General features: G+C 34.8%; 1 protein-coding gene across 1 annotated transcript in view; it reads right to left on the reverse strand.

Annotated features, from left to right (window-relative positions):
- Positions 1 to 16,411, reverse strand: part of Galphao (G protein alpha o subunit) — an 88,431-nt gene that overhangs the window by 49,121 nt on the left and 22,899 nt on the right. The window contains exon 3 of the mRNA XM_074134612.1: positions 4,928 to 5,069. Coding sequence (XP_073990713.1) covers positions 4,928 to 5,069 — 142 coding nt within the window. The remainder of the gene's footprint in view (positions 1 to 4,927; positions 5,070 to 16,411) is intronic.

Genomic DNA, 16,411 nt, shown 5'->3' on the forward strand with positions numbered 1-16,411 from the left:
TGTTATCAGCGCTCAGGGAATTAAGTTGTGATTCTTCACTTTAAGTCCATACATATATTGCGCCAATTGACTGCCCATTAATAATTGATAATGAACAAAGAACTAAAGGAATTCTTATTGCAATTTAAAAATGAAATATTTAAAGAAATGGAATCGCAAAGAAATCTAACCGTATCAGAGATTAAAGAAACATTAACTTCCGTTAATGAACAATTACAAAAAATGAATTTTCAAATAAATAGATTAGATAGGGAGATCAGGAAAAGGAATTTAATTATTTTTGGAGTAAATAATGAATTTAGAGATTATTGGGACCAAGAGGAATTTGTACGCCAATTTTTAAATAAAAAGTTGGATTTAAATTTGGGTGTGATGGATTTTGATTTTATAGGAAGAATCGGAAAATATCAGGAAAATAAAGCACGGCCCATCTTATTTGGACTTAGCCAATTTCGGACGAAGTTGATCATACTTAAAAATAGTTCAAAATTGAAAGGCACAAATTTGTCAATATCCGAAGATTTTCCAAAAGAGGTTGTAGAGATCCGCAAGGCGCTACGTCCCAAATTACTGGAGGCTCGACAATCGGGAAAATACGCAGTAATCAAGTGCGATAGGTTGATTATAAAAGACATTCAGATGCCTGATTCCTCGAAAATACGATTTTTATCAATTTCCCCACCAGAGACTAGTAAGAAAAGCGCAAATGTTGGAGGAATAGACCGTACTACTAAAAAAAGTAAATCGGATGAGGAAAAAGTTAGACAGAAACTGGATAAATTTAGACGGAAGTCAAATATTCAAGATAAGGATGAAGGGGGAGATTCCGAGGAAACGGAAGGACCAATGAAGAACCAATGTTAAAAATAACTAGCAACCACGGCATTGGAATGCTTTACTCATTTTGATATACAACACTCATGGATCAAGAGGAATTTGGAATTTTCTGTAATGACTTTCGCACGCTTTGGGTTCTGGAAAGGAAAGACTCAGAATTTGGAAGAACATTAAGAGGGTGCATGTTTGGTATGCTTTGGGTTCTGGAAAGGAAAGACTCAGAATTTGGAAGAACATTAAGAGGGTGCATGTTTGGTATGCTTTGGGTTCTGGAAAGGAAAGACTCAGAATTTGGAAGAACATTAAGAGGGTGCATGTTTGGTATGCTTTGGGTTCTGGAAAGGAAAGACTCAGAATTTGGAAGAACATTAAGAGGGTGCATGTTTGGTATGCTTTGGGTTCTGGAAAGGAAAGACTCAGAATTTGGAAGAACATTAAGAGGGTGCATGTTTGGTATGCTTTGGGTTCTGGAAAGGAAAGACTCAGAATTTGGAAGAACATTAAGAGGGTGCATGTTTGGTATGCTTTGGGTTCTGGAAAGGAAAGACTCAGAATTTGGAAGAACATTAAGAGGGTGCATGTTTGGTATGCTTTGGGTTCTGGAAAGGAAAGACTCAGAATTTGGAAGAACATTAAGAGGGTGCATGTTTGGTATGCTTTGGGTTCTGGAAAGGAAAGACTCAGAATTTGGAAGAACATTAAGAGGGTGCATGTTTGGTATGCTTTGGGTTCTGGAAAGGAAAGACTCAGAATTTGGAAGAACATTAAGAGGGTGCATGTTTGGTATGCTTTGGGTTCTGGAAAGGAAAGACTCAGAATTTGGAAGAACATTAAGAGGGTGCATGTTTGGTATGCTTTGGGTTCTGGAAAGGAAAGACTCAGAATTTGGAAGAACATTAAGAGGGTGCATGTTTGGTATGCTTTGGGTTCTGGAAAGGAAAGACTCAGAATTTGGAAGAACATTAAGAGGGTGCATGTTTGGTATGCTTTGGGTTCTGGAAAGGAAAGACTCAGAATTTGGAAGAACATTAAGAGGGTGCATGTTTGGTATGCTTTGGGTTCTGGAAAGGAAAGACTCAGAATTTGGAAGAACATTAAGAGGGTGCATGTTTGGTATGCTTTGGGTTCTGGAAAGGAAAGACTCAGAATTTGGAAGAACATTAAGAGGGTGCATGTTTGGTATGCTTTGGGTTCTGGAAAGGAAAGACTCAGAATTTGGAAGAACATTAAGAGGGTGCATGTTTGGTATGCTTTGGGTTCTGGAAAGGAAAGACTCAGAATTTGGAAGAACATTAAGAGGGTGCATGTTTGGTATGCTTTGGGTTCTGGAAAGGAAAGACTCAGAATTTGGAAGAACATTAAGAGGGTGCATGTTTGGTATGCTTTGGGTTCTGGAAAGGAAAGACTCAGAATTTGGAAGAACATTAAGAGGGTGCATGTTTGGTATGCTTTGGGTTCTGGAAAGGAAAGACTCAGAATTTGGAAGAACATTAAGAGGGTGCATGTTTGGTATGCTTTGGGTTCTGGAAAGGAAAGACTCAGAATTTGGAAGAACATTTGGAGGGTGCATGTTTGGTATAAACAGAATTATGTATTTGAAAGCAATAGATTTCTGCAAGAATTTAGATAAGAAGTTATTAAGGGTTAAATTAAGTACGAGAGAAACTGCCTAGGTCTACCCAATTTATCTTAATTGTAATTCTTGAGAAATAATTTTACGGAGATGTATGGGTTTATTTATGTAAATTAAAACAAGAAAAGCATAGTAACCGGCGACCAAAATGGTAGAATTAGTGCCCTTTAAACTCTATCGCCCTAATTCTGGGCCTTCCTGACCACAAACTGCCAAAAATTCTAGCTCTTTCATGTAACTCAAAATGAAATGTTTGGTTTCAAGAAATTCAGTCTTAATTAAAAAATACAATATGAATGTATCATTAAATTTTAACAATAGCCCCAATCTGAAACTGTGGAAGGAAAGCCTAATAACAACTGTTCCGATGAAATACAGATTTCCCCCGATTCACCTCTTTACAGACAACTTAATAAAAATAATTATTAAGATAGTTAGCTCCTACTTAAAAGTTTAAGTTTAATTATAAAGATTAGAGGTGATGTTCTGAACTAAATTACCTTATATTTTCTTTGCACTATATGTAATATTTAAGGTAAAAAGAATTTATTCCATTTTTTGGCAAACTGCTCCTCTTTAGGAGAGCATAGCATAAAGTTTTCTTACAATGAAACTCTGGTAAAGTAATATTGGAATACATCAATGGCATTATTATTAAAATACTGTAACGGGCAGCACTCACCTCAAGCGAAAATCTAATTTAATTATTATTTTATTACTACTTTTTATGTGTGTTTTTGTTTCTGTTTATGTAAGTTATTTTTAATTTGAAATAGTAAGACTCCTCTGACGCTCTTTGACCCTGTAGCCAGTCTTTATAGTTTATCTTTCTTGTAAAAAGTTGTAGTTTCAGTTTGTATATAAAATAAAGACAATAATAATAATAATAATAATAATACCTTCTCTAACTTTTTTTTTATGATTTTAGGCGCGTCAACATCTGAGATTATTGGTGTCCGGAGCTTTTTCCAGTGCACTGCCGGCCTCCAGACTGTGTTCTTTCGTTGCAGACAACACTGTCCATCACCGGACAGTGAGCTGTAAGAAGCTCCTAGGGAGACAAAATCTAAGAGCCAGCAGCTGGATTCGAACCCGGGATCTCCGCGTGGGTACGCTAACCGCATAGCTAATCCCTTTCCCGGTACACTAATTATTATAAAATGGGTATTTAATGCTTCTTAGTTTAGCTACTGGAGTAGTTCTGACGCTATTGAAAGTGCAACAACCAACTTTCACATAGTTTATTGATGGTTGGATTACGGCAACGTTTTTCGTCGGATCTACATTTCGGCTCTACAAATGGAAGAAGTTTATATTGGAGTCGTCGGCGTTGCAAGAGTGGTTGTTTTCATTGCTTAGGTCAGTTAATGTTTAGATAGGCCTAGAAATCACAATTGCTTCATCGAGTTAGCCTTGGGGTTTCTTTCTATTTGCTGGCCTCTGACTTTGGTTCCATGACCATCATATTTGCTAAAATCTGAATTAGTGTTTGCGTAAACGTTAGATGTGCTCTCAGTTCTTCTTTTCTAGAATTGTTTTTCTACTGAGAGCCTAGTGTTTGTGTACATATACTGTCTTAAAACCACTTATAGGGTAACCCAGATAACGATAGGTTCACCTAAAATACTTAAGTAGTCAAATGAATTGTTACCGTATCTTCTTGGTTTAACAGAATTCTGCTTCCTTTTCAATGTTTTCAAACCCAAAAATCCTTTCACATGAGCTATAAGTATCTTGTCGAAGGGAGTTCCAAGCTAATTCATAGTTTTCAAGTGGGCTCTCAATATCTTTTATCGTAGTCCATGCAGCACCATCTAAAGCAGAACGTTGGTAATACATTTTTTTAAATTCCAGTGACCTTGGTTACACTATTGATGCCCCTAAAATGTCATAAAAATCTGTCCATTCTGCAAAATACAATCGATTAGAAAAAACAAACTTTTTTGGACCGTGAAAACGAAAAATTGAAAATCTGCTCGATTAAAACCACTTATTTGAGTGTGCGTTTTTTTAGACTGGAGAAGGCGCGATTTATACGAATTCTTGAAGAACTTCCCATAAACTACGGCATTTGTAAGACAAACTACATAAATTGGTAAAGCCTATTAAGTTTTCTTTAATCCCAGCTAGAGTGCGTGCAACGACACACTTAAAAACATTGAATGACCTGACTGCAATCTACCACCCTATAACCCATTCAAATGAATGCATTCTATTGACACCTTCATACAAATGATTAGCTCCCTCAGCCATTTTCTGCTACAAAGGCAAAAATAATTTACTGGGAAAAAAGTTGAAACTGGAGTGCAGAGGTTTTGCAAGACAAAAAAGTGGTGTTAGCGAGGCACCCAACAGCTGGCCGATGGATGCCTTCCACTCCATCGCAATGCTTTAAATTTTATAGATTGATGCTCCTAAATGCACTAAATGTATCTGTTGGAAAAAGTGTCCACTTACTTCCCTTTCGTTATTGGTGAATGCAATGCCTAGATTGGGCATGGCTCTCAATATGGCTACCAGCGACTGTATCGTGTTCGAGTATACTACGGGCCGGTATTGCTTGAAATCCTCGGGAGTGAATCCGCTCTCGTGAATTATTCTGAAACACAACAGGAACAGATTAGTCGGCGAGTTTTTATTCTTAATGCTTTCGAACTTTTATTACAGTACATACGAGTATGTGTAGTAACAGTTTTAGACCTGAGTGTCACTGTACAAGTTACAGCAACTAAAGACCCACTAATGCTAAGAAAATGCTTAAATATTAATTTACAAAATCAGGTGTGAAGCTGACACGATTACGAAAATTTGAAGTGATCACAGTACTTCCTATCTAGCAGGAGGAATTGAAAATTATCACCTTCATTACATACACAAAGGGAAACTAGCATTTTTAGGTGAGAGAAAGCAACGCGATTAATATCGAGTTTTCTCAGGAGATACTCGAATCTCCTGAATCCAAAAGATGTTTAATTTTTTACAAATTTCTGTATGTGTGTGTGCGGTCAGCCAAACTTAAAAACGAAAACTAAATTTGACACAAAGTTTAGTTCCTTCCACTATGGGTCGCGACCCCTTCAGGGATTTATTGTGAACTGATAAATTAATTCACTTATTAACAATTTAGTAATAAGAAAATAGAAAAAACAAGATTAATTCAGTAACTCGCGAACGATCAGCAAGTAGTGGGGATACATGTTGTAGTGATCCTATCAAAGATACCATGCAAATGAAGTAGAAGTTTGTCGTTCTGCGACAGTACACTTTTCAATGGAGTTTAGGCTCGGCCAATTGCACAGTGTCCGTTAATCTTTCAAATTAAAACAGTCCGGCAGGACAGTTGTATTAAGGGTTGATCATCAAAAACTGCACGAAAAAGCGTCACGTTGAAAAACACCCAACTTTAACAATTTTTTTCTCTTTTTCTATAAAAGATAAAATTCCCAAATTTTCTTTAAAATATAGGGCAAATCCTCCTTTATAAGTGTAATTTTTTTGCAACAACCCAGATCTAATAGATTTTGAGAAAAAAGTTGCCAAAAATGAGCAAAAACCGCTTTTTCAAAAAATGTTCTTCTTCTTCTTCTTGTTACCTTTTTTGTAAACAACGTAGCGCCTAAACGCGCAAACCGATTTTCATGAATGAGGAGTCGTTCGATTCGGAATTTTATGTAGATGTGCCTTTTGGGGGCCTCGACCCTGTACATCGAATGTGAGAGGAGTTAGCCCCCTTTATGTAAGGCCCCCTCCAAAATTATTATTATTATTAAAAAATATTACTCTTTAAATCTTGGCCCAATTTTAATAAAATTTGGTAGGATGATAGGGTTAGGGCTCCCCTACGTAACATTAAAGCGACGATCTGCTCTTACACTAGTTAAGGGGAAGTATAGCAATCGTTTCAAATTATCGACACGTGAACCGATTTTCATGAATGAAGTGTCATTCGAATCGAAATTTTGTACAGATTTGCACTTTAAAAGTCTCGACGCTGTGCCTCATAAGGAGAGGAGTTTGCCCCACCCAAATAAGGCCCTTTCTACAACTATTATTACCAATATTTCTACTCCTTAACAAAAACTTACAGTTTAAAAAGTTAAGTATAAGGGTTGATTAAACGCCAAAAGGTACACAAATCAGCAAGTACCCAACATTTCATTAATACTTCATTGATATTATTTAAGTAATTTTACCGCATTAATTTTCATTAATATTTTTTAAGAATTTATTAGATGTCACATACCCTTATGCTGGCCAGTTCATTCATAATAGTTATAATTGTGATAAAATGTATATTATATCTTCGTATAAATAGGTACTTTATTTTAACTCTATTCCAAATTATTCTTCTGATTTCTCTTTAATGTGCCCTTTATTCTGAAGTTGTCACACATACATGCATGTTAAATTAGAAAAAGAAATTTAGAGTCGGTTACTGTTTAAATTTGAATCACGGAGGATTTAAAACAATATTTCATTCTTGAATTCGTCTTACCGAAATATTCGTGAGGACAAATAACACACAGTTAATAACAAGTAGATTATTCAACATTATTTATTCATTTCTCAATTGTAATTTAATTTAGTTCCCCTAATTTTACTTATAGTAAAATACTGGAATAATTAGCTGTCCTAAAAATATGCATATCTTATTTATTTTATATTACATATATATAACATTGTGGGAAGAACACCTAGATGGAGGATGTAATTGAAGAAAACTATATTATTTGCGATAAAGCCAGATAATTATTATCTATTATTATAAACGTTTGACTACTACATGTAATAACAATTACTTTAATCGAAGAATGAACTTAAACCGACGATTTTTATTTAAAAATAAAAATAAATAAATAAAATCATTGATGTATGTTGGTGTAAGCAATTTTTAAAAAACGTTTATGAATTTTTTAGCCTCATATTTTTTTATTTTTTATAACGTTTTTTTTTTCACCTGTAATCAATAGTTTGATTATTATAGATAAATAGATATTACAGTCAATCTAAGTTAAATGGTGTGCTACTTGAACAAATATTTTGTAGATGAAAATGGCCAGCATAAGGGTATGTGACATCTAATAAATTCTTAAAAAATATTAATGAAAATTAATGCGGTAAAATTACTTAAATAATATCAATGAAGTATTAATGAAATGTTGGGTACTTGCTGATTTGTGTACCTTTTGGCGTTTAATCAACCCTTATACTTAACTTTTTAAACTGTAAGTTTTTGTTAAGGAGATTTTTGTACCTTTTGGATAGATTTTCCTTTTTGTCTATTAGCAAAGTTACGTCTGCTTTACAGATTTTTTTAAAATTTGGAATAAGCTATTTTATCATTATAACCTGATAAGGTGTTAAATCGGAACCGTAACTATCACTGGAGAGATCTTTTTAAAGAATGGTTATAGTTGCGGTCCCCAAACCATCCTCAATAACCATTTTTTTGAGAAAGCGTTTTGAATAAAATAGGAAGGTATTTGTAGGTAAATAGCAAAATTAAACTGCGATTTCAGTACTTCCTTTTAAGAGGAGCAAGAAAAATAAACTGCGATTACAGTACTTCTCCCTAAAAGGCAAAGATTTTGAATCGAACGACAATTCATTGATGTAAATCGGTTCACTCATTGATAATTTTAACGATTGCAGTACTTCCTCTTAGTAGGTGTAAGAGCATGATGGCACTTCACAGCCACGTAGAGGAGCTTTAATCACTTCTTCGTGCTAAATTTTATCAAAATCGGACTAAGCATTGTAGAAATATTGGTAATAATAGTTTTAGAAAGGGTCTTATTTGGGTGGGGCGAACTCCCCTCCTTATGAGGCATAGCGTCGAGACTTTTAAAGTACAAATCTGTACAAAATTTCGATTCGAATGACACTTCATTCATGAAAATCGGTTCACGTGTCGATAATTTGAAACGATTGCTATACTTCCCCTTAACAAGTGTAAGAGCAGATCGTCGCTTTATTGTTAGGGAGGGGAGCCCTAACCCTATCATCCTACCAAATTTTATCAAAATCGGGTCAAGATTTACAGAGTAATTAGTAATAATAATTTTGGAGGGGGCCTTACATAAAGGGGGCTAACTCCTCTCCCATTGGATGTACAGGGCCGAGACCCCCAAAAGGCACATCTACATAAAATTACGAATCGAATGACACCTCATTCATGAAAATCGGTTCACGCGTTTAGGCGCTACGTTGTTTACAAAAAAGGTAACAACAAGAACAACAAGAACAACAACAACAACAACAAGAACAAGAACAAGAACATTTTTTGAAAAAGCGGTTTTTGCTCATTTTCGGCAACTTTTTTCTCGAAACCTATTAGATCTGGGTGGTTGCAAAAAAATTACAGTTATGAAGGAGGGTTTGGAGTAAGATTTAAAGAAAATTTGGGAATTTTATCTTTTATAGAAAAAGAGAAAAAAATTGTCAAAGTTGGGTGTTTTTCAACGTTACGCTTTTTCGTGCAGTTTTTGATGGTCAACCCTTATACAACTGTCCTACCGGACAGTTTTAATAACGCTAAGTCCGATTTTGATAAAATTTAGCACGAAGAAGTGATTAAAGCTCCTCTACGTGGCTGTGAAGTGCCATCATGCTCTTACACCTACTAAGAAGAAGTACTGCAATCGTTAAAATTATCAATTGGCGAACCTATTTACATTAATGAATGGTCGTACGATTCAAAATCTTTGCCTTTTAGGGAGAATTATTGTAATCACAGTTTATTTTTCTTACTCCTCTTAAAAGGAAGTACTGAAATCGCAGTTTAAGTTTGCTTATTACGTACAAGTACCTTCCTATTTTATTCAAAACGCTTTCTCAAAAAAATTGTTATTGAGGATGACAACTATAATCATTCTTTAAAAAGATCTCTCCAATGGTATTCACGGTTCCGACTTAACACATTATCAGGTTATAATGATAGAATTGCTTATTCCAAATTTTAAAAAAATCTGTAAAGCAGATATGTAACTTTGTAAAATAGACAAAAATGAAAATCTATCCAAAAGGTACAAAAATCTCCTTAACAAAAGCTTACAGTTTAAAATGTTAAGTATAAGGGTTGATTAAACGCCAAAAGGTACACAAATCAGCAAGTACCCAACATTTCATTAATACTTCATTGATATTATTTAAGTAATTTTACTGCATTAATTTTCATTAATATTTTTTAGAAATTATTAGATGTCACAGACCCTATGCTGGCCACTTCATTTATAATATTTTTTTGTTATAATTATGATAAATCACATATACGTACATGCATGTTAAAGTAGAAAAAGACAAAGTTAGAGTCGGCTACTGTCTTGAATTCGTCTTGCCGAAATATTCGTGAGCACAAATAACACACAGTTATAACAAGTAGATTATTCAACAATTATTCATTTCTCAATTGTAATTTACTTTAGCCCCCCTAATTTTACTTATAGTAAAATACTGGAATAATTAGCTGTCCTAAAAGTGTGCTTATCTTATTTATTTTATATTACATACACTGCCGGTCAAAAGTTTAGGACCACCTCAATTTTTTGAGAATATTCGATATATTTTGGAATAAATAACACAAACTAACATTGTTTTTCAACAATGGAGCTTTAATATATGTTAACAGAAGTACACAGTTCAATATACGAGGGGCACTATTTATATTTTGAGCCTAATAATAAAAAAACAGTAATTTGTCATTGAAAATGACTTTATTGTTTTTCAAAATATTCTCCTTTATGATTTATACTCGTACACTTCTGCATGCGTTCGAACCACTTGTCAAAGCATTTTTTCATTCCGCTTGAGACACCTGGTTTTTGAATGCATCAACGGCTTCTTCTACCGACGAAAATCGTTGTCCACGTAATTTATTCTTGACGTTCGGAAAATAAAAGAAGTCATTTGGTGCCAAATCAGGACTGAACGGCGGATGACCCATTAATTCGATTTTTTGAGTGCTCAAATAGTCGGTTGTTAGACGAGATGTGTGACAGCTGGCATTGTCTTGATGAAGAATGATCCGACGGCGCTTGTTTGTTTTCCTTATTTCATCGTTCCGGCAAACAAATGGTTGTGTACCATTCAGAATTGACTGTTCTACGTTCCTCTAAAGCAGTGGTTCTCAACCTTTCTAATGGCGTGACCCCGCAATACAGTCCTCATGTTGCGGTGACTCCAAACCAAAAAGTAATTTTGGTGGCTACTACATAACTGTAATTTTGCTACAGTTATGATTCGGAATGTAAATACCTGATATGCATTATGTATTATCATTGCTACAAATCAAACATAATTTAAACGTAGTGATTGATCACAATAACAATATTTAAATTATATATTGAGAAATATTTATTACTAATTCCAATAAATAACATTAACGGCCATGACGGCGTGCGTTCCAGCTGAATAGCGCTGCTGCAGACGGTAGCGCGGCTTATCAGCGGCTAAAGCCATCGGAAATATGTATTTTCCGATGGCTTTAGGCGACCCCTGTGTTTTGGTCGTTCGACCCCCGCCGGGGTCGCGACCGACAGGTTGAGAACCGCTGCTCTAAAGGCACTGTTGCCACATGACCAGTTTTTCCGAAAAAACTGGCGACCGTTTGTTTCGAAGTGCTTCGAGCGCGAACAACTTTTGTTGGATTTTGTTCATTTTGAAACACCCATACAGTCGACTGCTGTCTAGTTTCCGGCTCATACGCATTAAAACTGTCCGGTAGGACTTAAAACTGTCCGGTAGGACAGTTGTATAAGGGTTGACCATCAAAAACTGCACGAAAAAGTGTAACGTTGAAAAACACCCAACTTTGACAATTTTTTTCTATTTTTCTATAAAAGATAAAATTCCCAAATTTTCTTTATAATATAGGGCAAATCCTCCTTTATAACTGTAATTTTTTTGCAACCACCCAGATCTAATAGGTTTCGAGAAAAAAGTTGCCGAAAATGAGCAAAAACGGCTTTTTCAAAAAATGTTCTTGTTCTTGTTCTTCTTCTTCTTCTTGTTGTTCTTGTTACCTTTTTTGTAAACAATGTAGCGCCTAAACGCGTGAACCGATTTTCATGAATGAGGTGTCATTCGATTCGGAATTTTATGTAGATGTGCCTTTTGGGGGTCTCGGCCCTGTACATCGAATGGGAGAGGAGTTAGCCCCCTTTATGTAAGGCCCCCTCCAAAATTATTATTACTAATTACTCTGTAAATCTTGGCCCGATTTTGATAAAATTTGGTAGGATGATAGGGTTAGGGCTCCCCTACCTAACAATAAAGCGACGATCTGCTCTTACACTTGTTAAGGGGAAGTATAGCAATCGTTTCAAATTATCGACACGTGAACCGATTTTCATGAATGAAGTGTCATTCGAATCGAAATTTTGTACAGATTTGTACTTTAAAAGTCTCGACGCTATGCCTCATAAGGAGGGGAGTTCGCCCCACCCAAATAAGACCCTTTCTAAAACTATTATTACCAATATTTCTACAAAGCTTAGTCCGATTTTGATAAAATTTAGCTCAAATAAGTGGTTAAAGCTCCTCTACGTGGCTGTGAAGTGCCATCATGCTCTTACCCCTACTAAGAGGAAGTACTGCAATCGTTAAAATTATCAATGAGTGAACCGATTTACATCAATGAATTGTCGTTCGATTCAAAATCTTTGCCTTTTAGGGAGAAGTACTGTAATCGCAGTTTATTTTTCTTGCTCCTCTTAAAAGGAAGTACTGAAATCGCAGTTTAATTTTGCTATTTACGTACAAATACCTTCCTATTTTATTCAAAACGCTTTCTCAAAAAAATGGTTATTGAGGATGGTTTGGGGACCGCAACTATAATCATTCTTTAAAAAGATCTCTCCAGTGGTAGTTACGGTTCCGATTTAACACCTTATCAGGTTATAATGATAGAATAGCTTATTCTAAATTTTAAAAAATCTGTAAAGCTGACGTAACTTTGCAAATAGACAAAAAGGAAAATCTATCCAAAAGGTACAAAAATCTCCTTAACAAAAACTTACAGTTTTAAAAGTTAAGTATAAGGGTTGATTAAACGCCAAAAGGTACACAAATCAGCAGTTCCCAACATTTCATTAATACTTCATTGATATAATTTAAGTAATTTTACTGCATTAACTTTTCCTTCACATTTTTTAGAATTTATTAGATGTCACAGACCCTTATGCTGGCCAGTTCATTCATAATATTTTTTTATTATAATTATGATAAAATGAGTGATGAATTATTCTGAGTAGTCACATATACATGCATGTTAAAGTAGAAAAAAACAAAGTTAGAGTCGGCCACTTTTTAAATTTCAATCACGGAGGATTCAAAACAATATTTCAGTCTTAAATTCGTCTTACCGAAATATTCGTGAGCACAAATAACATACATTTAATAACAAGTAGATTATTCAACAATATTTACTCATTTCTCAATTGTAATTTAATTTAGTCCCCCTAATTTTACTTATGGTAAAATACTGGAATAATTAGCTGTCCTAAAAATATGCATATCTTTATTTTCTTTATTTTATATTACATATATATAACATTGTGGGAAGAACACCTAGATTGAGAATGTAATTGAAGAAAACTATATTATTTGCGATAAAGCCAGATTATTTATTACTTATTATTACAAACGTTTGACTACAACATAAAATAACAATTACTTTAATCGAAGAATGAACTTAAACCAATGATTTTTATTTAAAAATAAAAATAAATGCATAAAATCATTGATGTAAAAAAAGTTTATGAATTTTTTAGCCTCATATTTTTTTTATATTTTTTATAACGTTTTCTTTTTCACCTGTGATTAATAGTTTGATTATTATAGATAAATAGATATTACAGTCAATCTATGTTAAATGGTGTGCTACTTGAGTAAATATTTTGTAGACGAAAATGGCCAGCATAAGGGTCTGTGACATCTAATAAATTCTAAAAAATGTGAAGGAAAAGTTAATGCAGTAAAATTACAAGAAAAGAGCTCGATTCGTCCAAAAAAAGAACATATGATTAATCATTTCTGCAATACGGGTTTACTTTTAATAACTATCACGATAAACAGCAACCGCTTTGTTTAATCTGCAACGAAACTTTGGCTAATGGAAGCATGAAGCCCACAAAATTAAAAATCGTACAAAGCATCATAACAGCGAAAACGAAAAACCCATTTTACAATTGGTGAGGAACTTGTATTGCATGTAGCAGTTAAAGTTACTGAGTTAATTCATGGAAAACAGTGTGCAGATGGACTGCGTAAAATTCAATTATCAAATGATACAGTTTGTACAAGGATTACAGAAATTGCCGAGGACTTGTTTCAACAATTAATGGAAAGAATTAAACAAAGCCCAAAATTTGATGAGTCTACAGCATTCAGCTCAATTGTCAGTATTTGTACGATATTCTCATGATAATAATATATATGAAGACTTGCTATTTTGCTGGGCATTGGAAGGTCATACAACAGGGAAAGACATATTCCTAAAAGTGGATGAGTTTTTTAAACAAGGGGGATTGGAATGGGGTAACTGCGTTGGTGTTTGTTCTGATGGTGGTGCAGCCATGAAATGAAAATTGTTGGATTTGTAGAGATACTTAAAGCAGAAGGTAATAACCATATTGCATTCGCCCATTGTATTGTTCACAGAGAAGCTCTTGTAGCAAAACAATCTCAGTAGATCTACACTCAGTGTTACAAAACGCGATTAAAATAATCAATTTTATTAAAGGCCGATCACCAAATAGTCGTCTTTTTGCAAACTTGTACCGTAATATGGGATCTGATAATGAACGGTTATTATTTTATACAGTAAGTAAGATGGCTCTCGAGAGGGCGAGTTCATCAGCTTTCTCATTGCCCGCCAGGCCACAGTGGCCTGGGACTCATTGGAGGAAGACGCGGGTTCCCTTTTCTAATAGATTACTGATGAATTTTTGGGCTATTCTTACCTCCGCATGCTCAGAGGATTCTCTACTGAAGATAGCCAATATTGGAGCCTCTGAATTGACAGAGAACACTGTCTGGGGGTTGTCATTTTTGTCTACAATTTTCGCCAAAGCCATAGAGATAGCTTTGACTTCGCCATCAAAAGTCGTGTACCGCATTCCCCACAATTGTCATACACTCGCTAAATACCAGCTTCTGTTTCACTTTATCAACATGATAGGGTAACCGCTAGAATGTTCAGAATTGAATGGGCATGAAAATTATATAAGTATACTTATATCCCAATAATGGCTATTCAGTGTTACGCCGAGCGGTTAGAGGCGAGACCAGCAAAGCTAATATGCATGGTGGTACTGGGTTCGATTCCCGGTCTCTAGGCCTTGGATTTTATTTAATGGTTAATATGGGAAATTTACAGTAAAGTATGTTTGATAGTCGCCTTCGACCTCGACACCTAATTGGTAGTAGGACGTAAAGCCCGCCTGAAGGCATTACTTTACTTTATACTTTCTCGATTGCTAACTATATTTACCTTCTTCTGTTTCATTACTCAGATTAAATATAATCTCTGTATTAACATAAAATTTATAAGCATAATCCAAAATATTTTCTAACAATTTATAAAATGAAATAATTATTCTAAATAAATGATTACATAATCAACCCTTATAAAACTGTCCTACCTATGAACAGGTTGAAACATACACAGACCTACAGTATAGAGCTGAAAGTGACAGGGTTAACTAATAGGCCATGAGTGCCCCACAAGTACCACCACATAACGGAAACGGTGATTCACGATGCAGGCCCGGTCTGTCTATGTAGTAACTAATGAGTTAGTTTAAACCAACACAAGCCTCATTCATACTATATAATGGCATTCAATGACTTAGAATTAAATCGCAAATCATTTGCCCTATAAAATTATATTCTTTAGAATTATGAATGGTGTGAGATTGGCACTTCAAGAAGTAGAGCCTAGTTGACCTTCCGAGTACTCCCCAAAATTTAATTTCAATAAGAAAATGTTACAAATAAAAATGATTATCCAACATGAATACAGTTCCGATGTAAAATGTAAAATACAAAAATTTTTTGGAACTTAGGATGAAATTGCGAAAAACTTGAAAGCAACGGATCGCGGAAGATAAAGTTTCAATTAGCTACGAGTTTTTTCGGAGATGTTTGATTCAATTATTATTATCAGACCATTCAACCAAAATATATTTTTCACTAACAGGAGACATTAAAACATGTGTGTCCGGGTGAAAATACAAATTTGAAAATTTCATACTAAGTTTGAAGAGCAGTAACGGATTCATTTCCATTTTACTTTCACTGTAAAATTACGAGAACAATATACAAACGTATTACAGCTATTATTAACCAGGTAAAAATGCTGAGAGATGTGCTTGCCTGAAAGGAACTAGTTACAAATATTGAAGAATGAAAAAATGAGTTAAGAAGAAACTAGAACTGGAACTCTAAAGACATTCATGGAGAAGAAAGAAATGTGAAAGAAGTTGCAGAGATTACGAACAATTGAAGACCATGGTACCGAGAAGAACAAGTCGAGAAGATAGGGTTGTGTTTTACCTGCTATCGTACGGCTGCTCGTAAATACCGCTCTTGTTGCCTTAAGGGCTGTTAGTTTCGGTAGGTGCTTTTTCCCAGTTTGATGGTGGCCCTAAAAGCGGTCTTTACGCCAAGGTTATTGGAAAGGTTACGCAGTTTCTATGTCTTCTATGTTGGATTAGTTATTGTTTTGACAATATTTGCACTGAGAGTATGTACATCATATATCATAATACTTTTTTTAATAAAAATAGCAGATCATACGCGGGATCCGAACTGGGGATCTCCCACTTACAAAGCGTTGATCACTCTTGACCACTAGACCAACACCCTGGCAAGATATTCTTACTGTAATCATAGGTAAAGAAGTTTTGCATACAGGGTGTTTTATCATGATGCAATGTTTGC

Source organism: Rhodnius prolixus, unplaced genomic scaffold, assembly GCF_049639745.1.
Source record: "Rhodnius prolixus isolate KJV_2025 unplaced genomic scaffold, Rpr scaffold_16, whole genome shotgun sequence".
In the NCBI taxonomy this organism is placed as follows: domain Eukaryota; kingdom Metazoa; phylum Arthropoda; class Insecta; order Hemiptera; family Reduviidae; genus Rhodnius; species Rhodnius prolixus.